At 40.9% G+C, this 26,099-nt stretch overlaps 2 protein-coding genes and 1 long non-coding RNA gene across 35 annotated transcripts in view; 1 reads left to right on the top strand and 2 right to left on the bottom strand.

Moving 5' to 3' along the window:
* Window positions 1-26,099, bottom strand: part of RPL14 (ribosomal protein L14) — a 575,215-nt gene that overhangs the window by 143,123 nt on the left and 405,993 nt on the right. Inside the window, exon 1 of one of the 32 annotated variants that reach the window (XM_050780474.1) lies at window positions 23,423-23,426. The exons of 30 other annotated variants lie outside the window; for them this stretch is intronic. The gene's annotated coding sequence lies outside the window, so the exon portion shown is untranslated. Of the gene's footprint in view, window positions 1-12,130; window positions 12,135-23,422; window positions 23,427-26,099 lie in introns of those variants that run through there. One more of the 32 variants, XM_050780468.1, reaches the window with a different exon arrangement.
* Window positions 3,076-5,989, bottom strand: EIF1B (eukaryotic translation initiation factor 1B). Its single transcript, XM_050780490.1, has 4 exons — window positions 5,518-5,989; window positions 4,441-4,604; window positions 3,926-4,027; window positions 3,076-3,530 (listed from the first exon to the last, which is right to left on the bottom strand). The coding sequence occupies exons 1-4, from the start codon at window positions 5,546-5,548 to the stop codon at window positions 3,486-3,488; spliced, it is 342 nt and encodes a 113-aa protein (XP_050636447.1). The 5' UTR covers window positions 5,549-5,989; the 3' UTR covers window positions 3,076-3,485.
* Window positions 6,038-26,099, top strand: part of LOC126948551 (uncharacterized) — a 63,351-nt gene continuing 43,289 nt past the window's right edge. For both annotated transcript variants that reach the window (XR_007723483.1, XR_007723484.1), the window contains exons 1-2: window positions 6,038-6,182; window positions 13,786-13,945. This is a non-coding gene — a long non-coding RNA (uncharacterized LOC126948551). The remainder of the gene's footprint in view (window positions 6,183-13,785; window positions 13,946-26,099) is intronic.

The raw sequence follows: 26,099 nt of genomic DNA, 5'->3' as shown, positions 1-26,099 counted from the left end.
TTTTTTTGAAATGGAGTTTCACTCTTGTTGCCCAGGCTGGAGTGCAAGGGCGCGATCTCGGCTCACCACAACCTCCGCCTCCAGAGTTCAAGTGATTCTCCTGCCTCAGCCTCCCGAGTAGCTGGGATTACAGGCATGCACCATCACGCCCAGCTAATTTTGTATTTTTAGTACAGGTGGGGCTTCTTCATGTTGGTCAGGCTGATCTTGAACTCCCGACCTCAGGTGATTCACCTGCCTTGGCCTCCCAAAGTGCTGCGATTACAGGTGTGAGCCACCGCACCCAGTCTTAAAATGCCATTTTATGTTCTCTTGTGTAGCTCAGAGAATCCCTAAAGTCATCTAACACAATGATGCTGGGTAAGGAACATTGGAGGAGTCTGGCATTCCCTCCTCTCATCAGTATTAATTCCCCTCTGAATGGTTTTCCAGGAGGGAGGAAATATAGCCTATTCCTCTGATTTATGATTTTTTTCCATGCTTCCATTATCTAGATAAGAAGGAGTTAAGTGCCTACATGACTATGTGAAGAGTGTTCAATGCTGAGGCCTCCTGATATAATTTTGCTCCTGCTTAATTCTAGCTGATTCACTTGGCCCTTTGATCCCAGACAAGCACAATGTCACCTGGCTACCTCTTGCTTGTCAAGTCATCACAGTCCACAATTAAGGACTCCCTGGGATTTAGTTACAGCAGGATCATGCCTTTGTTTCTCTCCCAAATGGACCTCTGGCTTGGTAAGCAGAGTCCTCAGAAACCCAGTGCAACTGGTGTGTGGAGGCGGTCGAATGAGGTTGCCTTTTCCCAAGCTGTCATTACCCATTCCATTAGGTGGAGCCAGGCTGGTGGCATACAAATGGCACACAGAAGCCTGCATTACCACTCCATATTTCTGAAGTTCTTTTGGTTAACTGCCATCATGACTGGAACTAGAACTGTCCCTTCCATATGATCAGAGCCACCCCGTTTCTAGAATGGTTAAGAGAACAGTTCCTGTTACTCAAGTTCCTAAGCAGGTTGATCAGACTGCTTCTGTGGGGTTTCCTCCGCCTCAGGAGAGCCAGGACTGAAAGGCAGAGGACATTGCTGCCAGCAGCACTTTACTCCAGGCTATGATTCTACCAAAGGTCTTAACTTCCTAATGGTGTCTCCAAGTGTAAATGTCTAGGGATAAACCTATTTGTCTTCTACTTGGTATTATGCATTGTGCACCATGAAGTATAAACCACTAAAGAAACTGCAGATCAAGACCTTCCAACATGGAGGACACAGAGAGATATCCAGTTTGGCTACTGCCAATTTGCTGCATCTCTAAGACATGTTATCTTTCCTCCACAGTTACACAATGCCTCCTAGTCTCTTTCTTGCTCTAAAGATTGGAACTGCCACACAAGTTCAAAGTCCAATCAGGTGTCTGGAACTCATAGGCTGAAGGAAGAGAATCAGGAAAGGTGCTCTTCATGAAATTCAGTTTTCCTCAAGCCTTTTAATCCCACCCACTTTGGACTGACACAGGAAGTGATTACTACAGAGCTTGTCTATGGGTCCCAGGATGAGGGGTGCTTTCTTTCCCATCTAATATACATTCTTTTCTTGGCACTAGCTCAGCTCTCGGCAGATGTATTTATTTAGGCAGCACTTGAATGTGGTTGTTAATATAAACTTCTGCTTTACTATTTCCATAGCACTCCTCAACAGGGTGCTATTATACAATATTACAGATGAAAACGTAGCAGGTTCTTAATAACTTAGAAAATTCTCCCAAACCTCTTGATCTTCATCAAACTATACTGATGTTTTCCAGAAATGAGCTTATCAAATTTGGGTCTATATTCTGGTGTATACCTCTTAATAGTCTTACTGTATTGGAGGAAGGATGAGGTGAGAAAATAACAAACCTATTTATCACTTACTGTCTTTAAGGGGCAACTTTGTGGGGGCTGATTTTGTTTTCCCAAAAACCAGTATCACCAAAATACAGGCAAGGGCTCATTAGGGCTCACTGGTCCCAAAATAAGACTTTTTTTTCCCGTACCATCCTTATCCAACTGTAGTAAGCTAAAAAGCTTGCCCCTGTAGATGCATTTCTTTGCATTGGCTAAATGGTTTTAGTGGCATGGCTCGTACAACCAAGTAAATAACTACTACTTAATAGAAAGGAGCCTAGAACTCAAGATGAGCTGCAGAAATCTCTTAATTAAGAACTGCAAATTATATGTATTTTTAAGAGTCTTGCTCTATTGCCCAGGCTGGAGTGCAGTGGTTCCACCTTGGCTCACTGCAACCTCCACCGTCTAGTTTCAAGAGATTCTGATGCCTCAGCCTCAGGCAGCTGGGACTACAGGTGTGCACCGGCTAATTTTTTGCAGTTTTAGTAGACATGGGGTTTCACCATATTGGCCTGGCTGGTCTCAAACTCCCAGCCTCCAGTGATCTGCCCACCTTGGCCTCCCAAAGTGCTGGGATTATAGGCATGAGACACCGTGGCTGGTCATTATTTCTTACACCACTACCACCCCTGGTCATTGTCATCTGTGGCTCTGGTTCCCTTTGGTGAAACACATACCAAAACCATGATGTAGTGAAAGAAATTTCCTGGCTGGAATCTCTGGGCTGACACCCTGTCACTTTCTAACACCCTTGGGAAATTAACCTGAGGCCAAATGTTTTCCATCTGTAAGACAGTGATACCATCAACCTCCACTTGCAGGGAAGTGCCTGTGACTACTAAATATACTTTATGTCACAAGGCTATTACAGTATCTGGTACTTAGGGATAGACTTATGTTGGCAACTCAGTAACAACTGATAAGAACACAGAAGAGAACTCTATGTGCTAATATTGTTAAACTTGATACTCTTTAACAACATTTAATACTACAATCTGATCAATTCTTTGACAGCTTTCACTTGCTTTGCCATGAATAGTGGCTCTGGCTGAATTTCTACTCCTGCTTCTATTCTTAAATCAGTAAATGAAAAACAGAAGCTACATATAACAAAGGTTCTCCTCTAAGCGCTGGGTATAACAGCTGAAGCTAATCAGAAGGAATATCTGCAGAATGAGAACTCCAATTAAGAAAGACAAAACGTGTATTTTACTTGCTTCGATTTGGGAGCATAATTGCTCACAAGGATTCATAGATTTTTTTTTTATTGTTAAGCTGCAACGTACATGGTTTAACACAACAAAAAACATTTAATCAAGTGAAACGTAATAAACTGAACAATAAACACTCGAAACATTTTCCATTGGAAACATGTAAAGACGAATATGAGGTTTTGTTACCATCTTACTGCAATTTTCTTATGTGTTACTAGCCTACATACCCCATGTTTTCTGTAATCATGCAGATGTGAATGCAAGTTTGAATGATTAAATAAATGAAAAGTCCGTTTACTGCAGGCAATCATTTCACAAGGCAGCCAAACCAGGTTTAGAGAACAAAACTATTCAAGAAATTCTCCACGTATTTAGGTTCATTTTAGAATCCATGAACCTTAAGCTGTTCCTCCTTGACAATGCCAACCTGTAAAATAAAATTTAATTTAGCAAAATAACTCTGAGAAATACATAAATTCATTAAGAAAACATGGGAGAGTAATTAAAAAGAATCACTATCAACAGCTTATTGCAACACTGTTGTCTGTGGCATGCACTGCTGATAGCCAACAATTCAACACATATTTGAATACTTTACATACCAAGAAATATCGTGTTTGTATATACAGAAATGATCAGAATACTCTAATGACAAAATAAACCTGACAGAGGTCTTTACTTTCCAAATAAGTACCATGTCTTTATTTCACCTAATTTCCTTCATTCGTATGATTTTTACTTAGTAGAAAACAAATCATGTTGCCTTTAAATACGATGTTAAAAGCAATCTCAAAGTTACACATAAAGCACCCACTCACTCACCTCCAAGAGAAACTGGCAAATGTTTTTTCTTTGGTCACCTTGAAGCTGAATAACCTCTCCGTATTCAGGATGTTCAATCACAGTACCATTACAGGCAAATTTCTGGAAAAGTGCATAAATATACAACAAAATTTAGTCAACTAATATGAGGTTTTATTTCACCATAAGAACAGAATTAACCATTTCAGTGAGCTAGATCATATTTAGAGAAACAGATTTTGTCTTCTATAATCCACAATCCTTCCAATTTAATTTGTAAACCAGGAAATGATTTTATGTGTAACATCAAGAACTAAATATTTCACATTTAAGTTTATTTGAAAGCCACGTGAATCTTCTTTTAAAATGAGAGACCACACCGGGAGAATAACTAAATATTTACATGTTAATTACAAACATGAGAACAGCTTTCTTGGTCTAGTCATTTTCATCCACGCTGATATAAAGGTGTGAATTATAATCCAGTTCAGAGGTGTGCACCAGTAACTCTAATCCTTTCTTCCTAATCCCTTTACCTTTTTGAAAGCTTTCACAAGTTTCTTTTTGTCATAATCATCTGCAATGCCCTGAACAGTAGTCAGTGTCTTTCTGCCGTTCCGTTGCTGGATTCTTATATGAATGTAATCCTCAGTCCCTGCCGGGAGTAAGTCGTCACCCTTAGTTGCATCAGCAAAGGGGTCTGCAAACGGATACAAAAAAAAAATCCAAAGTAGAAAAATATTTTTTAGGAAGTACTTTCCACAAATACATTATACTACCAATCCTGACAGTCATCAGTGAAGGTTCTAGTATCTTTGCTGTTTCTGCCGGTAGGAATGGAGATGGGGGTGGAGTATTAATAAAACCCCCAAGGTACTCTCACAAAAAGAGAAACATTTGGACAGCTATGTCCATTGTAGAAAAACGTTGTTATAGATGTTATCGTTGAATATGGTCCTCTAACGAGAAAAAGGAGACTTAGAAAACCTTAATATTGTAGCCACTATAAAAATGTGCGTCATCTCGATTACATTCTGAGGAAAACATAAACATTCGAATATGCCCACCCTAATCATTTAACCGTAACTGTGCCTTGCCAAAAAAAAAGTAAATTAGATATATATCAAGAGGCGTAATTTTACAAATTGCTACGCAAGCAGAGAAGACTGAACCACTGGCCAGTGACAGATCAGAGGCCTGCATCCGCATCTTTCCCTAGGTGCCCCCAGGGGCTGCCAGAGAACGGGCGCCGATTCGTAATTCCCCTGGCCCGGCATCCCCTTTGCAAGTAGCAGGGCCGATCTAGGAGTCCACGAAATAGGGTCGCCAAGGTTTCCAGGGGCAGAAGTGGAGGAGAGAGCCGGGTCAAGGACGGGGCAGGGGGTGGCGCATGGCCCGCGGCCGGGGCTCCGAGAGGAGGGCTCGCAGTCCGGCGCTGTCCTCGGGGAGGGGGTCGCCAGGGGCCCCGTCGCCATTTTCTGGGCGCCGAGACAAAGCCCCACTAGGGGTGCGGGGAGGGCAGAAAGGGGGCCCCTAGGGGCGGTGATCCAGGCGGGCAGCGGGCCCAGAGGCGCGCGGGGCAAGGGAGGGAGGCGGCAGCGACGGGATCTTACCGAAAGATTGGAGGTTCTGGATAGTGGACATGCGATACTAGTGTGAGGCCGGTGAGGGGATAAAATTCCTGCGGGGCCCGCCCGGATCACCGTGTCAGGAGGCTGTAGTGGCGAGAAAACGGAAATAAATAAGGAAACGCTTCGCCCTGGGGTTGGGATTAGGCTGGAGTGGCGGCGGCGGAAGCCGGGAGGAGGCAGGAAGAGGCGAAGGAGGAGGCGGAGGAAGAGGCGGCGGCGACGGATGCGAGGACGCGAGAGAAGAGGCGGCGCTGCGGCTTCTCCCACAAAATGGCCGATGGAGACTATTTAGCCGCGCCGGCCGCCCCTCCCACGTGACCCTCCCGCGCAGGGCATCCTGGGACTTGTAGTTTTCCGGAGGCAGCGGAGCCGGGAAAGCCAGAGGCTGGGGGCTGCCGAGACCGCAATTCCAGTCACGGAGTGCGCCCTCTAGCGCCGGGCGGAAGACGCGGGAAGTGTTCAAGCGGCCGCAGAGCTGCCCAGAGTTCGCAGGTCTGGGGCTGTCTTCACAGCGAGCTCGTAGGGGAGGACAGTCAAGGGACTCAAGCGTCCCTCTTGACTCCCCTTCTCTCGCCGTGCAGTGGCGGCGCCGAGGGGCCGACGCTCAGGGCTAATCTCTATCAGTCACTCTCGAGGCCCCGGGTAATGTAAGTAAAATCGGGGTGCAGGAACAAAACAAGTCCTCTTGCTCCGGCTTTCAACTCATTGGCCACCCCTCAGCCCTACCTGCATTGAAATTCCAACCCCAGTTGCAGGAGCGTTGTTAGTCTCAACCATGGTTGGAGATGGGAGCCTCTCCTTCCAGGATTGGACGGACCTCTTATTCCCTAGCACGGTGGATTTCAGACTCCAGCGTGTGTGTCTGGAGGGCTTGAGAAAACACTGATAGACCCCAGAATTTCTGTTCAGGAAGTCTAGGGTGTGAGCTGAAAATCTGCAATTCTCATAAGCTCCTTGGTGACGCTGATCCTGCCTGCTGGTCTGGGATCAGGCTTGAGAATCACTGCCCAGCTTCATCATGGGCCTGGCATCTAGTGGGGGCCAGGTGTGTGTGAACAGAACATACCACAAAATCAGCTTGTCAGCTCATTGTGTGTGCCTCAGAAGGCTCAACACAGAATTCAGGAAAGATGCCAGGTATAAGCTGAAGGTGAGCTCAGCAAATAGGTTAACTGATGGAGTCATGTACCAGACTGTAATATCTTCCTATCAAGTCACGCACAGAAAAATAAACCCGAGACTGGGAATTGGCTCAGGCAGGTGTTCAGTTGTCAAACTTGGTTGGCTTTCTGGAAGCAAAGAGATAGACTAAAATTTAGGGATTCTTAACTTTTCTGTGTGTGCCATGGCAATCCTGTGAAGCTGCTGAACCCCTTCTCAGAATAATGAGAAATTAAGTTTTAAGTTCATAAATTACATAGGATTACAAAGGAAACCAAGTTATATTGAAATTTTAAAAATACATTAATAACATGTATTAATACACTAATAACATTTAGCAAGATTACATCTAATACTATAATTTTAAAAAGCTGATAAACGTAAGAGATATTTTGTGATGTCTGTAACATCAGAAATTTAATGTGAAAGTATGTGTGACTTCTGTTGGTGCAAAGCGACAGGTCCTTCTAATACTATTATGTTGCCTTTATTCATAATGGAAGGAAATGGTAAATTTTGCTTAGAGGTTAATGAAAGTGCAGATTTAATTTTTTTTCCCCATCCAATTTTAGGGATCTCCATCCCCGCAGTTTTACCCATGGGCCAAGGATCTGCAGACCCCAGATTAAGAATACCTGAATTTGACAGTCTTTTGTGATTAACAATGATGATAAGTGCCATTTATTTAGTATTTACTATTTGCCTGTTACAAAGCTTATACATAACATTATTAATCTTCATAGCTATTTTATAAGGTAAGCATTACTCTATGCACCAGGTACGGAGATGGAGGCTTTTGCAGGTTAATGCCTGAAAAAAAATCAAATTCTTAACTCTCAGAAATCTAACCACATTTGTGGTCTTCCAGCCCTGGTTCAAATGGAAAACACTCTTCTTATCCCAAATTGAGGTGTAAAGTTCTAGAGCTGGCTCCAAAACAAGGAGCGTCAAAATATCTAAATAAGTGTGCTTTAAAGTACTTTTATTAGTTCAATTTTGTGGCCTACTTTAATACTCTTAACACTCTAATTTCTAAATAATTTTTAATCTAGATAATGCATCTCTATTTGTTTCTTAGTGAATGTACATGAGTATTTTACATTATTTCTCAGAAGAAGCCAAAGGTGATCCAGTGAAGAAAAAATTACAAACATAGAGAAATTAAAAGAAAAATTCCAGAAATCTTAGGGTTTCATGGTCATTACCCCTGTCAGGAGAACTCATCTTTTCTTAGATTTAGTGTTTGCATCAGAAATCTCCAGGAGTAAGAAAAAGAAAAAAAAGAAGAAAGAAACCCCCAGGACCTCAGAAATCTTTAATCAGAGCCAATATGAATACACATCAGATACAGTTGTGGTTCTTAAGGCTCTTCTAACTCTCATGATTCATAGTCTTTGTGTTTAGACCTCCAGTGTCCAGTACAGAAACCACTAGCCACATGTGGCCATTGAGTACTTGCAGTATAGCCAATTTAAATTGGGATGTGCTATAAGTAGAAAATATACAGTAGGCTTCCAAAGACTTAAATTGTCTTAATTTCACCTATTTCTTTTTACCTTTTTAATGTAGCTACTAAAGACTTAAAATTACGTGTGGCTCATGCTGTATTTCTACTAGATAGCACTGGTTTAGAGTGAAAGAATTTGACCTGTATGTGAAGTTATCATAAAAAGAATAAACTGAAGCATTTAAAATCTAGTGTTTTTAAGTTCTAAATGGTACCAGCCTAGGTTAAGGTACTTATTTCTTGTCTTAATTCAGAAAAGCATTTTAGATCACTCACAGAGAACAGTTGTGCTGAGTAAAGGAATTATAGAAGATAATAAATGAAAAAGAAAAGCACCTGAAGCTGAAGGTAGAACCCCCAGTCTGGTTCTAACTTTCTGATAGTTAAGACAAAGAGGAAATCAGCTAGAAAATCTTTATGTATACAGGATGAAAACATACCAGTTGCGCAGGAGGAATAGCTTTGCCAGGCCCTGAGCCACAGGAGGTATTATTCTTGGGCCCTCATAAAGGGAACACTGTGATGTAGTGGAAGCATCCCTAGCAGTTTGCCCACAATGAAGGCAATGATGGGTTTTATGCAGCTGTTTCTTATATCTGCTGGTCATGAGGATGTGTTGTCTGGTTAGAAACTTGGGTCCTCATCTATCCTTAGGCTGCTTACCGTGGTGGATGTGATAATGTACCACTCAGATTTCCTGCTTCAGTGGGCATAACTGATGAACAGCCCCAGCTGCTATGCTCTGAATTCAGCATTGCATCCCGCTGAGGCCACACTTCCCATCAGCTATTCCTAGCCAATGACTGAGCACAACAAAGATGCTACGGCAGTCCTGTTCTTGGGAGATGTGGAACTCCTTTGACAGGCGACTCTGGCTCAAGGACTCTCCATTGGCCTGGCTGAACTTTCTTAGATTTGTGCTGACGTCTAAGATTCTTCTAATTCAACCTTTCTTCTTCTGTCCTTCGCAGACATTTCGCCCAATAAATTTCTTGCACATCTAATGCCATCTTGATGTCTGCTCCTCAAAGAACCCAAACTGATAAACCTGACTGCAGACTGGTTGGTAAAGAGACAATAAGTAGAAGGAAAATTCCAGTTTAAATAACTCTGGTTATTACTACAGAGCTTTTCCTCCAAACTGTAAACTCTCCTGAACTGTGCTGAATTTCATGAGGCTAAGAGAACTTCCGCATAGCCTGCATGAAGGCTTAAGGCCCTCTATGTAAAAGCAGGCCAGGCAGGCTTTTCTTCTCCTGAGTGGGTACCCTAAAACAAGCCCTTTGTATCTTGCATATTTAATGGTAAGAAAATGTGGACATATTGAAGGGGAAAACCAATGTGTGCCTAGTACTTTGAGCAGATATCCAAATCTCGCTATGGACAGCTTCTGCCCTCCCACAACTGGGAAGACTCCAGGGTCTCTTTACTGAATTAGTGAAATGGGAAATCACTATTCCCAAGTGATGAGTCAATGTGACTGGTATTTCCAGGAGACCAGCTACAAAGAGAAACCCCAAAGAATGAATGTCCTTTGAGGATCATAACCAGTATTTCTCACATCTCAACTTTAAATGAGAGTTAAGTAGCTGAGAGTTTAAAATTACATTTCCTGGCTAGAACTATGTTGCCAAGTGGTTAATAATGTGCATGGTATGAATAAAACAGAATTTAGTTGCTATCTCTGTGTCTAAAATACATGATTATTGAGTCAGTGTTTCTGTAGAATGAATCAGAAGAGCCACAGAAGAGAAAGTCATAACCTAGGCCTGTTTCCTAATATCATATGCTTTGTACTCTTCCATTTTCCTGGGAGAAGAGTAAGGAAGGTGGGTGAATGGGCTCTGTATTTGTAGGCTCTTAGTTAAAAACATTAATAGTGACGATGATCAACATGCTGACAATTAGCACATTGTATGTGCTAATATATCCACAGAGTATAATATTGAACAGAAACCAAAATTATGTACTTGTTAAAGAGTCAATAGTTTTTCTTATTTTCAGAGAGCTTTTGAATCTAAAAGGAGAGTTAAACCAAACCAACATGTAATTTATAAAGCATATCAGAATAAGAAAATTTCAAGGCCTGTGAGGTTGAAGACTAAATGGAGTTAACTCAGTAAATATGAGGAAATTTCCCTAACATAGCAACTCCCCACTGGTGATCTTAATTAGGAGGGAATGCAGATACTTGGCCATGTCACATAACTTCTAGTCTAAGGAAGGGGCAGTATTGCATTCAAGTTTCTTCCACTTCATTCTACCCTCCTGCTGTCAAGAACTGTGAAGAGTCTGAGATTTTATCCTACTTGCAAGCTAACAGGTTAGCGTGCCACAGTTTCATGGGTACTGAAACTGAGACTCTTGCGTTAGAGACAGGCCTTTATTACTCATGGCAAAGCAGTAGCCAGAGCTTAGTGTTAATGCTGGTTTCCTATGTCCACAAATCTAAGACCCATGGATTGGACCCAACTCCAACACAGGTGGGTCTTGATTGATGCCTACACATGCAGTGGGTTGTATTACAGGAGAGGAACACTGTGCTTATGGAGTCTGTTGCTTTTATTATAAGCAGTAACAAGCTTGTCTTGGGGGGCGATATTACCTCATCCCTCGGGACTGCTCCCTGCAAACACGACTCTGAGAAGAGGCCAAGGTAAGACGTGGTCAGGGCCTTGCATTCTTGGCAAAACCAATAAGAACATGCAGGCACCCTCAGGGCCTATGGTGAATTACCTCTCCCAAAAGCTGCTTACTCTCCTTTCATGATGGGGTGTTGATAATTGGAGGGGTAAGCTCTAGGGACATTCGAATGGACATATTTACTAGAGGACAAGACTATTGTTTGTTGACAGGTCATGTACATAAATGCATCTCACTTTTTATCCTCTTTTCTCAAATCCCTGGAAGTTCTGTGGGGCCGACCTGACCACCTTCTTTTCTCCCTTTTATCTCCTGTGGCTTGGAGCTTTCTCATCTTTTCCGTTTCCCACCTCCCATAGAGCCAGCTGGTCCTACGAGTTAAGTTGGGGTTGGGGAAGGGATTTGGCTTCAGAGGCCTCCAGTCCTTGGCTTTATGTTCCAGCCCAGCTTTCCTAACAGCTCTGTGTTGGGGTTTCAGTCATAAGCTTGACCTGCAATCATGGTATTTTTCTTTCCTTCACCACTGACACTTGAGAATTTATCTTCCTTGTGGACTTCTGGGGTAGTAGTGGCTTATGGTCCAATGTGTGATTTGAATATAGCTGGATCCAATGGCTTATTTATGCTTTGAATAGAATGTAAGGGTCTAGGCTTGAGAGTTAGATCTGGCATCATATTCTTGTGTAGCCATGAATAGCTGTGAAAACTTTACCTCTCTAAGTCTCAGTCTTCTGTGAAAAGGACATCATCATTTATACCTCAAAGGATTTTGTAATGAATGCATCAGAAAATGTATCACAAGCACTTACTAGAGTGTATGGCACAGAAGATGAAGCTTTATAGTTCAAAGCCTTTTCCAGGAGTTGTACAATGAGAATGCTTGGAAGTGACTGATTCTAATGTGAGGTTGGGGCAGTTGCTAGAACATTATACATTTTTTCTGGTGTTTCCCTTTTCTTTTCCTGTGATCCTGTGCTCTTATGAAATCTCATTACAGCCCTAGTCACTTTGGTTCATTACAATAAAATTTTTCTTGGAATGGTGTCAGTCAGTTTATGCAACTTGATTACACTGGAATAGTGCAGGAAAGGTGGATACAGAATAAATAACAGAAATAAAACCCCTCTGCTGCCACAAGATTTATATATATTACCCCCTTAGGAAAGGACAAGTATGTACATGGTGGGGTGCTTGAAGCAAAAAGGCCCACCCGTTGCCACTCTCTCCCTACATTCATGCTCATGTATCCATCTGCTCCAGGGTAGATGTGGGATAGCATATTTCCCCCCATAAAGGTTAAATTATGTCTGTTTTTCAGTAAGACATAACCTTGACATTGCCAGATCCATTTCTGGCAACTTAGCAACTCCCATCTAAAAATAGACATTCTTAGAATCACATCTGTTTAAATGGGAGTAATTTCAATCTTATTGAAATAAGTTTAGAAAATGTGTTTGAGTATTATTAATTGTAGAACTTCGTTGTGAATGAACTTGGGGACTTTTGCTTAGATGTTGATTGTAATCTCAGTTGACCTGGAGGTGGAACCTTCAGTCCTTTCTTGTCACCATAGAATGAACTTTAATGGTAGTATATAACAATATATCTTACCTACAGGCACATATTTCTTTAACATTAAAATAGTGGCTGCATCTTAGGTCATTTGCTCCATGAAGCATTGCCGGTGTAGAATTGAAACATTTAAAAGAAGGTCACTTTAAAAAGAGGTCTTACCCCACAGTTTTTCTGCTCAATATAAAAGCTGATTAAGCTTCCTGAGAGAGTACAGGAGGAGGCAAATTCCTCAAGGAGAGGGGATAAATTGTTTTCATCATTGTAACTAGGGCCCAAAAATGCCTGTTCATAGGATGTGTTTAGTACATGTATTTTGTACCACTTTACATACAGTATTAGAACTTAACAAACATGTACATCTACTTCTTTCCTCCCAGCTTTTTGTGTTGTTATACATTTTAGTTTTGTACTACATCATTCTTATTTTGTTTAAAATGGTTAATTATCTTTTAAAGAGGTTTAATAAAAATGTACCCAAAAAGTTACCATTTCTAGTGCTTTTCATTTTTTGTGTAGATCCATATTTTTATCTGGTATTTTCTTTCTGCTGGCAGAACTTCCTCTGTTATTTTTTTGTAGTTATTTTGAAGTCTGCTGGCAAACTTCCTTTGTGGGTCTGAATGTGATGAATTCTTTCAGGTTTTGCATGTCTGAAATATTTTTATTTAACCTTCATTTTCGAAAGACCGGTTTTGTTGGGTATAGGATTCTATGTTGACAATTGTTGTTGTTGTTTTGTAATAGAGATGGGGCTTGCTAGGTTGGTTGCCCAGGCTGGTCTCAAACTCCAGGCTTAAGTGATCCTTCCCTGTTGAACTCCCAAAGTGTTAGGATTACAGGCTTGCACCATTCATGCCTGGCCTATTTTTTTTTTTCTTTCAGAACTTTAAAGTTGTGGCTCCACTGTCGTCTTGTTACATTGTAAACAATGAGAAATCTGCTGTCATTGTATCTTTGGTCCCTCATATGTAAAATTTTTTTTTTCTCGGACTGTTCTTAAGATTTTTGCCTTTATCACTAGTTTTGAACAATTTGAGCAATTTGATTATTTGTGCCTTGGAGTAGAGATTTTATGTTTCCTGTGTTTAAGGGTCATTAAGATTCTTGGACCTCAGTTATAATTTTCATCAAATTTTGAAAAATTTTCTCCATTATTCCTTAGAATTTTTCTGTCCCACTCTTCTCTCCTCTACTTTGGAAACTCCAGTTACACATATTTAAGGCTAAAGTTGTTCATAGTTCACTGATGCTCTGTTGTTGTTTTTTTTCTTTCTTTTTTCTCTCTCTATATGAGGCTTTATAAAACGAAAACTTGGCTAGGCTGAACTACATTTCACAGACTTTCCTTTCTTGTGTGTTTACAGATTGGGTGGGTCACAAGAACTCATCTTTCATGATTTGGAAGCTGGAAGGAAGGAAGCACTTTTGTAGCTGACTCACCACAATGGCATGAACAGTGTCTGAGCCTACAACTGCGCTACCTTCTCTGGATTTTTCTTCACTTTTTCCTCACTCATGAGCCAGGTATGTGTTTTTAGTTCCATAAAAAAGAGCCCTGGCCAGGCGTGGTGGCTCACACCTGTAATCTCAGCACTTTGGGAGGCTGAGGCAGGCAGATCACTTGAGCTCAGGAGTTTGATACCAGGATGGGCAACATGGTGAAACCCCAATCTATAAAAAATACAAAAAATTAGCCAGGCATGGTGGCATGAGCCAGTATTCCTAGCTAGTCAGTGGGCTGAGGTGGGAGGATGTCTTGAGTCTGAGCCGAGATAAGTGCCACTGCGCTCTAGCCTTGTTGACAGAACCAGAGCCTGTCTCAAAGAAAAAAAAAAATTACCATTGCACCAAGGTCAAAGGCAACAAGAAAAGACATGGATTTCAGTCTATCCTCATGGAGTTCTAGCTCATGATTACAGGGTTTCAGCTTGCTTGCGATAGTCTTTTCCTGACATTCCCTTACTGACTTCCTTCCCTATGGACTCTATATCAGATGCAGAGACACAGCCTTACAGAAGCTGCTTAACCAGCCCTCATAACTGCATAAGCCAATTCCCCGTAACAAGTTTCTTTATATATGTATGTATGTGTTCGATTAGAGAAGCAGGACCAGTGTGAGATATACAGAGGTACTATTCCCAGACTGTGTGCATATTGCATACTGATTCCCCTTCATCTTTTAGGTGGTTATTTCCTGGGCTTCACAGTTTCCTTACATTCATTCCTTACATTAGTATTCTGCTGAATACATGGGGAGGACTAAAGAACTTTCCAGTGTTCCCTCTCTGTGAAGCCCTCTCCTCTTATATTCTGTTTGCAAACTCTAGCTGCTCTAATATTTTTGCACTCCACCTTTTCTACTTACGGCGTCTGCTGCGGGTCTGCCTGTGTTCCCTCTCTGATGTGACTAGAATGTGTTCCCCAAAGTTTGTGTGTTAGAAGCTTAATCTCCAATGTAACAATATTGAGAGTTGGGACTTTCAAGGGATGATTAGGTCATGAGGATGATTATTAGGTCATGATTAGGGCATTAGCTCTGCCCTCATGAAAGAATTAATGTTGTTGTTATGGGATTGGGTTAGTTATTGCAGGAGCAAGTTCCTGTTAAAAGGATGAGTTTTGCTCCTTTCCCCTGTGATCTTTCTTGCCCTTCTGCCTTCTGCCATGGAATGACTCAGCAAGAAGGCCCTCACCAGATGCACTCCTCTTGACCTTGGACTTCCCAGTTTCCAGAACTGTGAGAAATGAGTTTCTTTTCTTTATAAACTGCTGAATCTGTGGTATTCAGTTATAGCAACATAAAATGGACTAAGACAGAAAATTGGTACTGAGAAGTAGGGCTGTTGCTATAACAAATACCCACAAATGTGGAAGTGGCTTAGGAACTGGATAATGGATAGAGGCTGGAAGAATTTGGTGTAGCAAGGTAGAAAAAGCTTGGATTGCTGTGAATGGTACATTAAGGGCAGTTCTGATGAAGGCTCAAAAATAGGGAAGATGAGTGAAAGTCTGGAACTTCTTAGAGATTACTTAGGTGGTTGTGACCACAATAATGAAAGAAATGTGGACAGTAAAGGCTGTTCTGATGAGGTTTCAGATGGAACTGAAGAACAAGGTATTGGAAACTAGAGCAAAGGCCACCCTTGTTATAAAGTAGCAAGTAACTGGGCTGAACAGTGTCCGTGCCGGAAGGCTTTATGAAAGGTGGAAGTTAAGAGTATACTAGGATACACTAGTATAGTATCCTAGTACACTAGGATACCTGGTGAAAGAAATATCTAAACAGCAAGTCCTCCATGCTGCGCATGGCTATTTTAACTTCTTACAGTAAAATAAGTTAGGAAAGATACGATTTAAAGACAGAATTTATCATTAAAAAGTCTGTATACATTCTGTCTTGCCCTTCTGCCTTCTGTTGTGGGATGATGCAGCAAAAAAGTCTTCACCATATGCAAGCCCTTCACCTTGGACTTCCCAGCATCCAGAACTGTGAGAAATGAATTCCTTTATAAAATAAATGACGCAGTTTGTGGTATTCTGTTATAGTAACACAAAACAGACTAAGATACCTTTTCTGTGCTCCAGCCTGGAACACTCTTTCAAGGCAGAAAGATGGGCCAGTTGCAGGGCTCACCTTATTTGTTTCCCATCCCTCAGGAAACACTGTCCTTTGTTTGATGTGGAGTGTCTTGAAAAACTATTGTTTCTTATATTTTGTCCTGTGATTTTGTTGTTTTAGATGGAAGAGTAAATTAAGTCCCTGTAACTTCATCTAAGTTGAAAGCAAAGTTTCAATACGTGTATTTTGAATGTAAGAATAAATTTCTCTTTGGCATCTATCATGAAATTAAACCTTGAATTGTGAATATATCTGATACTTAGGGAAAAAACTAACTTTTTTAGAGTGATGACCCTTTATCCACCAGTGGTGTGTGTGTGTGTGTGTGTGTGTGTGTCCATGTACACATACGCATATGCACAAATTTTTTATCTACCGGTGGTGTACGTTTGTTATTGTACTAAAAACCTTCACTTTAGAGCACTTTTAGAAATGTGTATTAGTGTTGTTTTATAGCAAGGAATCTTTGGATTGTTTTATGTCTAGGAAATGAACCAACCTGTAAATTGTGTAATTGTGTTTTTGTTATATTAGTTTGCCCATCTACTCACTTTTATAATTGAAACCTGGCAAATTTTCTTAGTGTTTCCAAGTGCTATATAGGAAGTTAAAATACTGTGAATACTAGGTAAATATGAGTTGACCCACTTTATAGCTAAAAAGAGAAAACATTCTGAACTGAGATACACACTAAGTAAGCAAAGGGAGTTTCTACTGATATTTTGTATTCTCCACTGTGGGCCAGGAAAACTGCCAAGCATTTTGTATTATTTATTTACTCTTTATAACAGCTTTGTAAGTGGAGTTTATTGTCTCATTTTACAGATGAGAAAAATGAGACCCCCAATAAATTTATTACTTGCTTAAGAATATACAGCAAGTGTCATAGCTAGGATTTGAACTCAAGTTTGTCTGCTTCCAAATTTCATGGTTTTTTTTTTCTCATGTTATAATTCCCTTATGGAGGTTAAGCATACCATTAAAGTCATTACATTTAGTGGTGTTTTCACAGGGAAAGAATGAATAAGTCTGGCTGATTGGTGACATGCAAGACATGGACCAGTACAATACAGTTTCAATGGTTACTGATTAAAGGCCTGTAGTCATTCATGAATAAAGAAGTCACTAAAGCTGGTGTGCAGTATACTAAAACTAGTTTATCATAATCATAGGGTTTAGTTGATAACAAATGAAGTATAAAACCGTAGTGTTTTAATTGGTTAGAAAGAAAAAAGTGATTGTATCTCCCTTATTTTCATCATACTCAACGTCATATTTCTTAACCTTACCCAAGCACTGAAACAGTCCAGAAATTCCTCCCTAAGTGAAGGGTATGAATAAGTTCTTTGACTCAGTTACAGCATCAATCAACTTTTACTGAGGGCCTGCAATATGCTTAGCACTCCTCCAGGTTTTGTGATGAGGTATGTATGTTTGAATCGATTAGAGAATAATTCAATATGTGCTATAGATCAAAGTTTGAAAATACAGGTCTACCATTGTTTTTAGAAAAGTGAATTAATTGTATATTTCATATGAAAATTCAGATTTATTTCTTCTTTTAAGAAAAAATCTGACTTTCCAGCTTATATTTAAAAAAATTAGGAAGAGCTGGTAGCAATTGCCATACCTTAGATAAGGGATGGGTTCTTGAATTTGTCACAATAACTACTATGTCCCATTGGTTCTTCTACAAGGAAGCTAAGTATCAATTGTCATTGCAGTTGTCACTGTTGATTGTCAAGAATATTGCCTGACTAACTGCTGATGGCATTTGGTTTATAGCCTCTTGCTGTAGATTTAGAGAAGGTATTATAGATACTTTTATGCATTTTGTTTAGCTCAGAGTTTCTTGAGAGTTAAGGGGGGAAGAAAATAAACAAATGGACTTTAGAATGTAAGACTGGCTTTGGAAGAGAATCTATAGTTGGAGAATAAAACTAGATGTTGAAAGGGAAGTATTGATCAGAGGAGGATTTCAGGAAAGAAGTATGTAGAAGGAATGGGTAACAAGGTTGTTGGAAGGAAAATTATCTTGGTAAAGATAGATGAAAGAAAGAAGATAAATGGAAAGAAAGGGGAGGAAAAAGGGGAGAAAGAACAGGGAAAAAAAAGCAGGCAAGATTTTCTGTGGAAAGAATTGCATCCCTATGACAACAAACGTGAGGAACGTCAAGAGTATAGTGGATGCTTAACCAAGTAGAGTTTAGGTCTTGGTTAAATAGAGGCTCACACATTGTTTTTTTAAAAAGTAAATTAGCTATCATTTTTTGTATAAAAATCCACATTTCTGTTTTAAGAAAAATCTGAATTTCTAGCCTGTATATATATGTGTGTATATACAGATATATATTTAGAGATAGGGTCTCACTCTGCCATCCAGGCTGGAGTGCAGTGATGCAATAATAACTCACTGTAATCTTGAACTCCTGGGCTCAAGTGATCCTTCCACCTCAATGTCCCGAGCAGCTAGAACTACAGGTGTGTGCCACTGTGCCTGGTTACTTTTTTCTTTAGAGATGGGATCTCACAATGTTATCCAAGCTGGTCTCGAACTCTGGCCTCAAGCGATCCTCCTGCTTTAACCTCCCAAAGTGCTGGGATTACAGGTGTGAGCGACTGAGCCCAGCCTCCTAGCTTATTTTCTCTCTCATCAAGGCTGATTTATAGAGACTTCACTTCTGATTACTGAGGTTGTGGGATTCCTTCCTTATGTAATGGAATTATGATGAGAAAAACTATCAATAAATTAAGAAAATAGTAAAAGTGGAGCCAAGTGTGATCTAGATTGTTCCGCCTTAGGGGACATTTTGGGAAGAGTTTGTGCCAAGGCAAAGGGTGAAGTCACCAAGGACATAATTTGCACTTTATTTTAAAAAGTTAAATTTATACCTTTTTTCTCAAGAAAGATTTGGTGCTGCAGAACTTTTGGTTGATCTTCTGACTTGGGTTAGTTCAGCATAAATAATAAATCATGTAGTTGCCATTCTTTGTTGTTTTGCTATTTGATTCACTGGAATTGGTTTGTGGTGGAGATTGTGGGTTGCCAGCTAATATCCATTCTCTCCTTTTTTCTTAGTAAAACAGAATCCTGATTTTATTCCAGGCTGCAGTGTACCCAGCTAAAAGACTGTACTATGTTTCACAGCTTTCCTTGCAAAGCGTAGCCAATGGGATGTAGGCAGAAGTGTTGAATGGGTTATCTGAAAAGATTGCTGTGTTACTTCATTTTCTGCATACTGGAAACTGGGTGATTTACAAAGAGAAGGAATTTATTTCTTACAGTTATAGAGGCTGAGAAGTCCAAGGTCAAGGGGCCACATCTGGTGAGGGTCTTCTTGCTGGTAGGGATTCTCTGAAGGGTCCTGAGGTGGCACATGGCATCACATGGTGACAGAACTGAGCATGCTAGCTTAGGTTTTTCTTCCTCTTCTTATAAAGTCACCAGTCCCATTTCCATGATAATCCATTAATCCATTATCCCATTAATTCTTAAATCCACAAATAGATTAATCCATTCATGAGGGCAGACCTCCCATGACCCCGTCACCTCTTAAAGGCTCCACCTCTCAGTACTGCCACACTGGGGATTAAGTTTCAACATGAGTTTTGGAGGGGACAAAAAAATATTCAAACCATAGCAATTGCTTAAGGGAAGCTGACTCAGTTGGGACAAGTGCCTGTTTTGGTCTTCTTCTTTTTTATTTTTGAGATGGAGTCTCGCCCTGTCGCCCAGGCTGGAGTGCAGTGGTGCGATCTTGGCTCACTACAAGCTCCGCCTGCTGGGTTCACGCCATTCTCCTGACCCAGCCTTCCGATTAGCTGGGACTACAGGCACCCGCCACCATGCCCGGCTAATTTTTTTCTATTTTTAGTAGAGACGGGGTTTCACTGTGTTAGCCAGGATGGTCTCAACCTTCTGACCTCGTGATCCACCTGCCTTGGCCTCCCAGAGTGCTGGGATTATAGGCATGAGCCACTGCACCTGGCCTGGTCTTCTTTCTTATTCCTTCCTGCTTCCTGGAATGCCAACACGATGCTGGAAGTCTGACAGCTGCCTTGGACCATGAAGTAACCTTGCTATATGGATGTGCTGCAGCTGGTGGGGCAGAATAGTAGTTGGAGTCTGGGGCTCTGGACTGCCTGTTTATGGGCTTGTTATATATGAGAGAAGAAACCCCATGTGTTTAAACCTCTTCTCTTTTGAATTTTCAGTTAAGTGAAGTTGAACCTAACCCTAGCCTAAAGAGCACTGTTGTCTGAATGCAATCCCAGGACACTGAGAAGCTGGATAAGCACTCTCTTAGTGCTCTCTGTTGAATTTGTGTATGGCTTGGATCACACTCTCTACCCTAACCTTGATTCCAGAGAGTTGGGCCAGCTCAGGGTGGGGTGTAGGAGGATGCACTGTATACACACTGACAGTATATGTGTCTCCTCAACATTCAGAGGCCACATGGCAGGGCAGATGTTCATTAACTAATTTGGGCTTATCACATCTGTTTAATAAACAACAGCGGGGACAGATAGTGCCCTACAGGCATATTAAAGGGAAGACTTGATCAAATTTAGCATTTATTGTCTGCCTTGCAAACAATGCACCTGGATTTTTACCACGAAACTAGCAATAGAGTCCCTGAAGCTCAAGTTTAAAAAGCTTCAAATCAAACGATTTGTAATTTGGTTATGTGTTGCAGAGTTGACAGCTGGCATATATGACTGTGTCCATACTAGCTGTTATATTATTAAAATAATTTTGGCTGGGCGCGGTGACTCACACCTGTAATCCCAGCACTTTGGGAGGCTGAGGCGGGTGGATCACAAGCTCTGGAAATCGAGACCATCCTGGCTAACACGGTGAAACCCCGTCTTTACTAAAAATACAGAAAATTAGCCGGGCATGGTGGTGGGTGCCTGTAGTCCCAGCTACTCTGGAGGCTGAGGCAGGAGAATGGCGTGAACCCGGGAGGCGGAGCTTGCAGTGAGCTGAGATTGTGCCACTGCACTCCAGCCTGGGCAACAGAGCAAGGCTCCATCTCAAAAAAAAAAAAAAAAAAAAATAATAATAATTTCATCCTGATTGGGAAATAGCTATTGCTCAACCTCCCCAACACCAGACTCCTCTCTTTGGGCCTTCTAGACCCCTGCATGAACCAGCAAGTAAGAGATGAATGCTTGACAGCAGGGACCTTCCTGGATTTAGTCACTACCCATTTGCAAAGTTAGGCATTTGAACCTATGGTGTTGTTGACAAAAAGAGTCAAACTCTATAAAATATTTCAAGAGATTTAAACTGAGCCAAATATGAGTGGCCATGGCCCATGATTCAGCTTTCAGGAGATCATGAGAACATGTGCCCAAAGTGGTCGGGGTGCAGCTTGGTCTTATACATCTTAGGGAGATATGAGACATCAGTCAAATACATTTAAGATGTATGATGGTTTGGTCCAGAAAGGCAGGGCAACTTGGAGTGGAGGTGGGATGTGGAATGGGGGTGGGGCTTTTAAGTTATAGGTAAAAATTTTTTGGGTTGGCAATTGGTTGAAAAAGTTATTGTCAATAGAAAGGAATATCTGGGTTAAGATAAGAGGTTGTGGAGACTAAAGTTTTATCATGCAGGTGAAGCTTCCAGGTAGCAGGCTTCAGAGAGAATAAATTATAAATGTTTATCAGACTTAAGGTCCTGTTAATGTTAAATGCTGGTTGGCTTTTCCTGAATTCAAAAGGGAGGAGGACATAATGAGGCATGTCTGATCCCCTTCCCACCCCCCGAATCATGGCCTGAACCAGTCTTTCAGATTATAGGAAGTCTATTCAAATGATTGTGGGGCATTCACATTTTATTTTTGGTTTATAGTGTCGTTATCCCAGCAGTACTACTGCCGCCCTATATTTGTCCATAGTTTGATTGAAACAGTATACAGGGGATATCGCTCCAGGCAGTTTATAGTTCGCCCCTGGATCAAATCAGATCCACAGAGAAACTGAGAATGTGTACTGCATTTCAATTAGCCTCTGCTACCCCTTGTCCGCCTGAGAACTGGTCTTGCTGAATTGTCATGCAATCAGCATGACAATGTGATATCATCAGTCTGAGCTGTCAACAGCCCAGGCTGAGAGACAGGGAGGGAAACAGCACAAATGACACTCATTGTCGTCTGTCTCTTGGGAATGTTGTCAAGGATGTGTGTTTTTATATCGTGTCTATTTATAAGGATACTCAGAGAAATGCCTAACTGCTTTTCGATGTAAGAACAATTGTATTACTCCTGAGAAACCGTTCTCTTTTTAACTTTACACATCTCTTTGTAAGTGTCTAGTTTTCTCTTCTCCTTGTTTTTGTAAGTAGACTTATATCTATTCTGGAATGAGGCAGAGAATAAAGAAATAAATTAAGTTAAATTAAATGAATCATATCACATTTAAATGAAATTATGAAAAAACTCAAAGCCCATGATCAAAGAAACCTAAATACATAAGCATTTTGCATTTTTTTTCCTCAGTGGAATTTTAATATTAACTTATCACAATTATAGAGTAATAATGATGATACTCAATTTTAAAAGCTCTGGAATGAAAATGACTAACTGAAGAGAATATTCTCGTTAAATTCATATGTTCACAGACATATAAGCTCTTTTTTATTACCGTATTTTTACAGATAAACACTTCAGCATAGTCAAGGCCTTGCACAATTAAATTTGGAAACTTTGCTTTAATTCTAAGGGAGGCACAATATGAATGTTTGTGCAGGCTTTGTCCTAATTTGCCTTTGAATAAACACAGGGAGAGTCTGTTCATTTTCATAAACATGTAATCTGGACATACCCAAGTACTGTGTCTTCTGGGATTGTCTCTCCATTTTCTCCTTCTGTTAATAAATGGATTCCACCAGGAACGGTGGCTCATGCCTGTAATCCCAGCACTTTGGGAGGCCAAGGCATGAGGATTGCTTCAGCCCAGGAGTTGGAGATCAGCCTGGGCAACAAAGTGAGACTTCTGATTCCATAAGAAGTAAAAACGTCAGCCAGCTGTGGTGGGTCACATGCCTCTAATCCCAGCTACTCAGGAGGCTGAGGCAGGAGGATTGTTTGAGCCCGAGAGGAGCTGTGATTATACTACTGCACTCCAGTCTGGCAACACAGCACCACCCTGTCTCAAACAAAAAAGAAAAGAAAACAAACGGATTCAAGTCTCATCCCATGTAACTCTGGAATATCCTGTTCCCTATCTAAGATTATCAAAGATTCCCAAGAGGGTTGCATTCTCCTGGTTATCTCCTACTGATAGCAGCAAGAGACAGCCAAATTCCTAGGCAGACAGGGGCAGGTCCTCGGTGAAGCCTGACGTTCAAGGTGTAGCAGGACAAATCGCAGACAAAACCCCTCCAACACCGAGTTAAAGAAGGAAGGGCTTTATTCGGCTGGGAGCTTCGGCAAGACTCACGTCTCCAACAACCAAGCTCCCTGAGTGAGCAATTCCTGTCCCTTTTAAGGGTTCACAACTCTAAGGGGGTCCACATGAGAAGGTCTTGATCCATTGAGCAAGCAGGGGGTATGTGACTGGGGACTGCATGCACTGGTAATTAGAACGGAACAGAACGGGATAGGGATTTTCACAGTGCTTTTCTATACAATGTCTGTAATCTATAGATAATATAACTGATTAGGTCAGGGGTCGATCTTTAACTACCAGGCCCAGGGTGTGGCTCGGGCTGTCTGCTTGTGGATTTCATTTCTGCCTTTTAGTTTTTACTTCTTCTTTCTTTGGAGGCAGAAATTGAGCATAAGACAAGATGAGGGGTGGTCTCCTCCCTTAAAGGCAAAGACTGCTTAGAACCTGAAAACTGGGCTGCCAGTTCCAGGTAGGGTCCACAACCCGAAGTGAGAACTTTCTTGATACTAATTGAATTTAGCTAATTGAATGGTGTTTTTTCCAGGCCAGCCCATGGGCCAATCAGCACACACTCCCCTATTCTGAGCCCATAAAAACACCAGACTCAGCGACATGTTGGAACTACCTGCCTTTGGGTAGGGGCTACCCACTTCAGGTCCCCTCTGGTGTCAGCAGCTGTTTTGTCACTCAGTAAAACTCTGCTCCACCTTGCTCACTCTCTGGTTGTCTGCATAACCTCATTCCTCTTGGACACAGGACATGAACCCAGAGCCTGCCCGGATGTGAAAGGAGTTGTAACACTGTATCCCTCCCACCCTATGCCAGTGCTGGGTGGCTGTCCCATGTGATGGGAAGTGGTGGTGGGGCCAGGCCAGCCCAGGAGCCATCATGGGCCAGAGTGGGGCAGCAGGACTGAATAAGCTATAACACAAATGAGCTGAAACATGTTCTATTAACGATTAATTGAAAAGTCAGTTAATGCAAAGATTCATAAAATGATTGATATCTTATGTTTTATATTTTATTAAAATGTGTAACCTGTTCACCTTTTGATGTTGGGCTAAGTTTTCTTTTGATTACTTAGTAATTAGAGTTCTAGTGTCTCTTTTTTATAAATTCTAGCTATAATATATTTGATACAGTGTCTTGTTTTTATTTAAAATAAAATGAGAACCTAATGATATTTTTAAGCAATCATGGCAAAATCCACTTAGATTTTTATGATTATTTTTCACCAATATTTATATTTATCTAATTTGCATCTTATTTGACCACAGTCCTCTTTAGCAATTTGCTTTTATTTATTTTTCCAAAGTAGTCAATTTATGTGTCCTAGAAGTGACAACTATCTTTTTTTTTCATTCATTTAATCAGTTTCATTATCTTTTAATATGCAGTTACAATCGGCTGTAAAACTAGCATTAACATCTTTGGGGCCAGGTGCGGTGGCTCATGCCTGTAATCCCAGCACTTTGGGAGACCAAGGTGGGTGGATCACTTGAGGTCAGGAGTTCGAGACCAGCCTGACCAACATGGTGAAACCCCGTTTCTACTAAAAATACAAAAATTAGCTAGGTGTGGTGGCAGGCACCTGTAATCCCAGCTACTCAGGAGGCTGAGGCAGGAGAATCGCTTGAACCCAGGAGGCGGAGACTGCAGTGAGCCGAGATTGTGCCATTGCACTCCAGCCTGGGTGACAAGACCGAAATTCTGTCTCAAAACAAACAAACAAACAAACAATCTTTGGGAGCAAACACAACGGACTCCTGGTAAGTGTATATTTCACAGTGATATAAGGGCCAAATGAGGCAGCAGCACATGGGGCAGGTGATGTTCTACACAAGGAATGGAGGATGTTGATTAGTTCAGGCAGTTGGTTAGCAGAGGTCCTTTATGACAGCTTCTCTGAGAGCAGATTAATACTAGTAATCAAAGGCCTATGGCCAGCTCTGCCTACCAGGTATGTGACTTCAGAAATGTAACATCACTTCTCTGAAACTCAGTTTCACCTGTAATTTGTGAAAAAAATAACATTTGCTAAACCTACCTGCCAGGAAGATCAAATGAAATAATGCACATGAAAGCTTTTTTTTTGAAATAGCAAAATACTGTTAAAAAATAGGTGTTTTTGCTACTTTAGGTTTTATTTTATTTACAACATTTGATAAGCTGTGGGGATGTATTTCCTTGGAGTCTCTCCTGTCTTTTCCTTTGTTTATGATGACTGGTGTCCAGATTTTCAGCTGAACTGGACTGGTATGTGACGTGGAAAGGCTAATTGAGCTTTATTGTCTTGAACATGAGTTGCCTTTTCTCAAATGATAAGTAACAGCCTTTCCAGATTCTAGTTTCAGAAATAAATTGGGTTCCCATTATATGTATGTGGAAACGTGATGGTTGACCTGGCAACATAATGGCCCCCAAACAGAAGCAATCATTTTCCCCAAAACTGTTCATAAATTTCAGCTTCTGACACTTAAGACCGCTGATGGTGTTATCCAAACATACAATAATTTTGGATACAGTAATTTTGGCTAAAAGTCTTCATAGTGCTTATATATATATTATATATATTTATTATATATAACATATTTATATATTACTTATTATATAATATATAATGTATAACATTATACTAAATATAATATAATAAATATATAATAA

The sequence above is a fragment of the Macaca thibetana genome, chromosome 2 (genome assembly GCF_024542745.1).
Source record: "Macaca thibetana thibetana isolate TM-01 chromosome 2, ASM2454274v1, whole genome shotgun sequence".
Lineage (NCBI taxonomy): Eukaryota > Metazoa > Chordata > Mammalia > Primates > Cercopithecidae > Macaca > Macaca thibetana.
The sequence above is the reverse complement of the archived record's forward strand: the minus strand, read 5'-3'. Positions and strand labels throughout refer to the sequence as shown.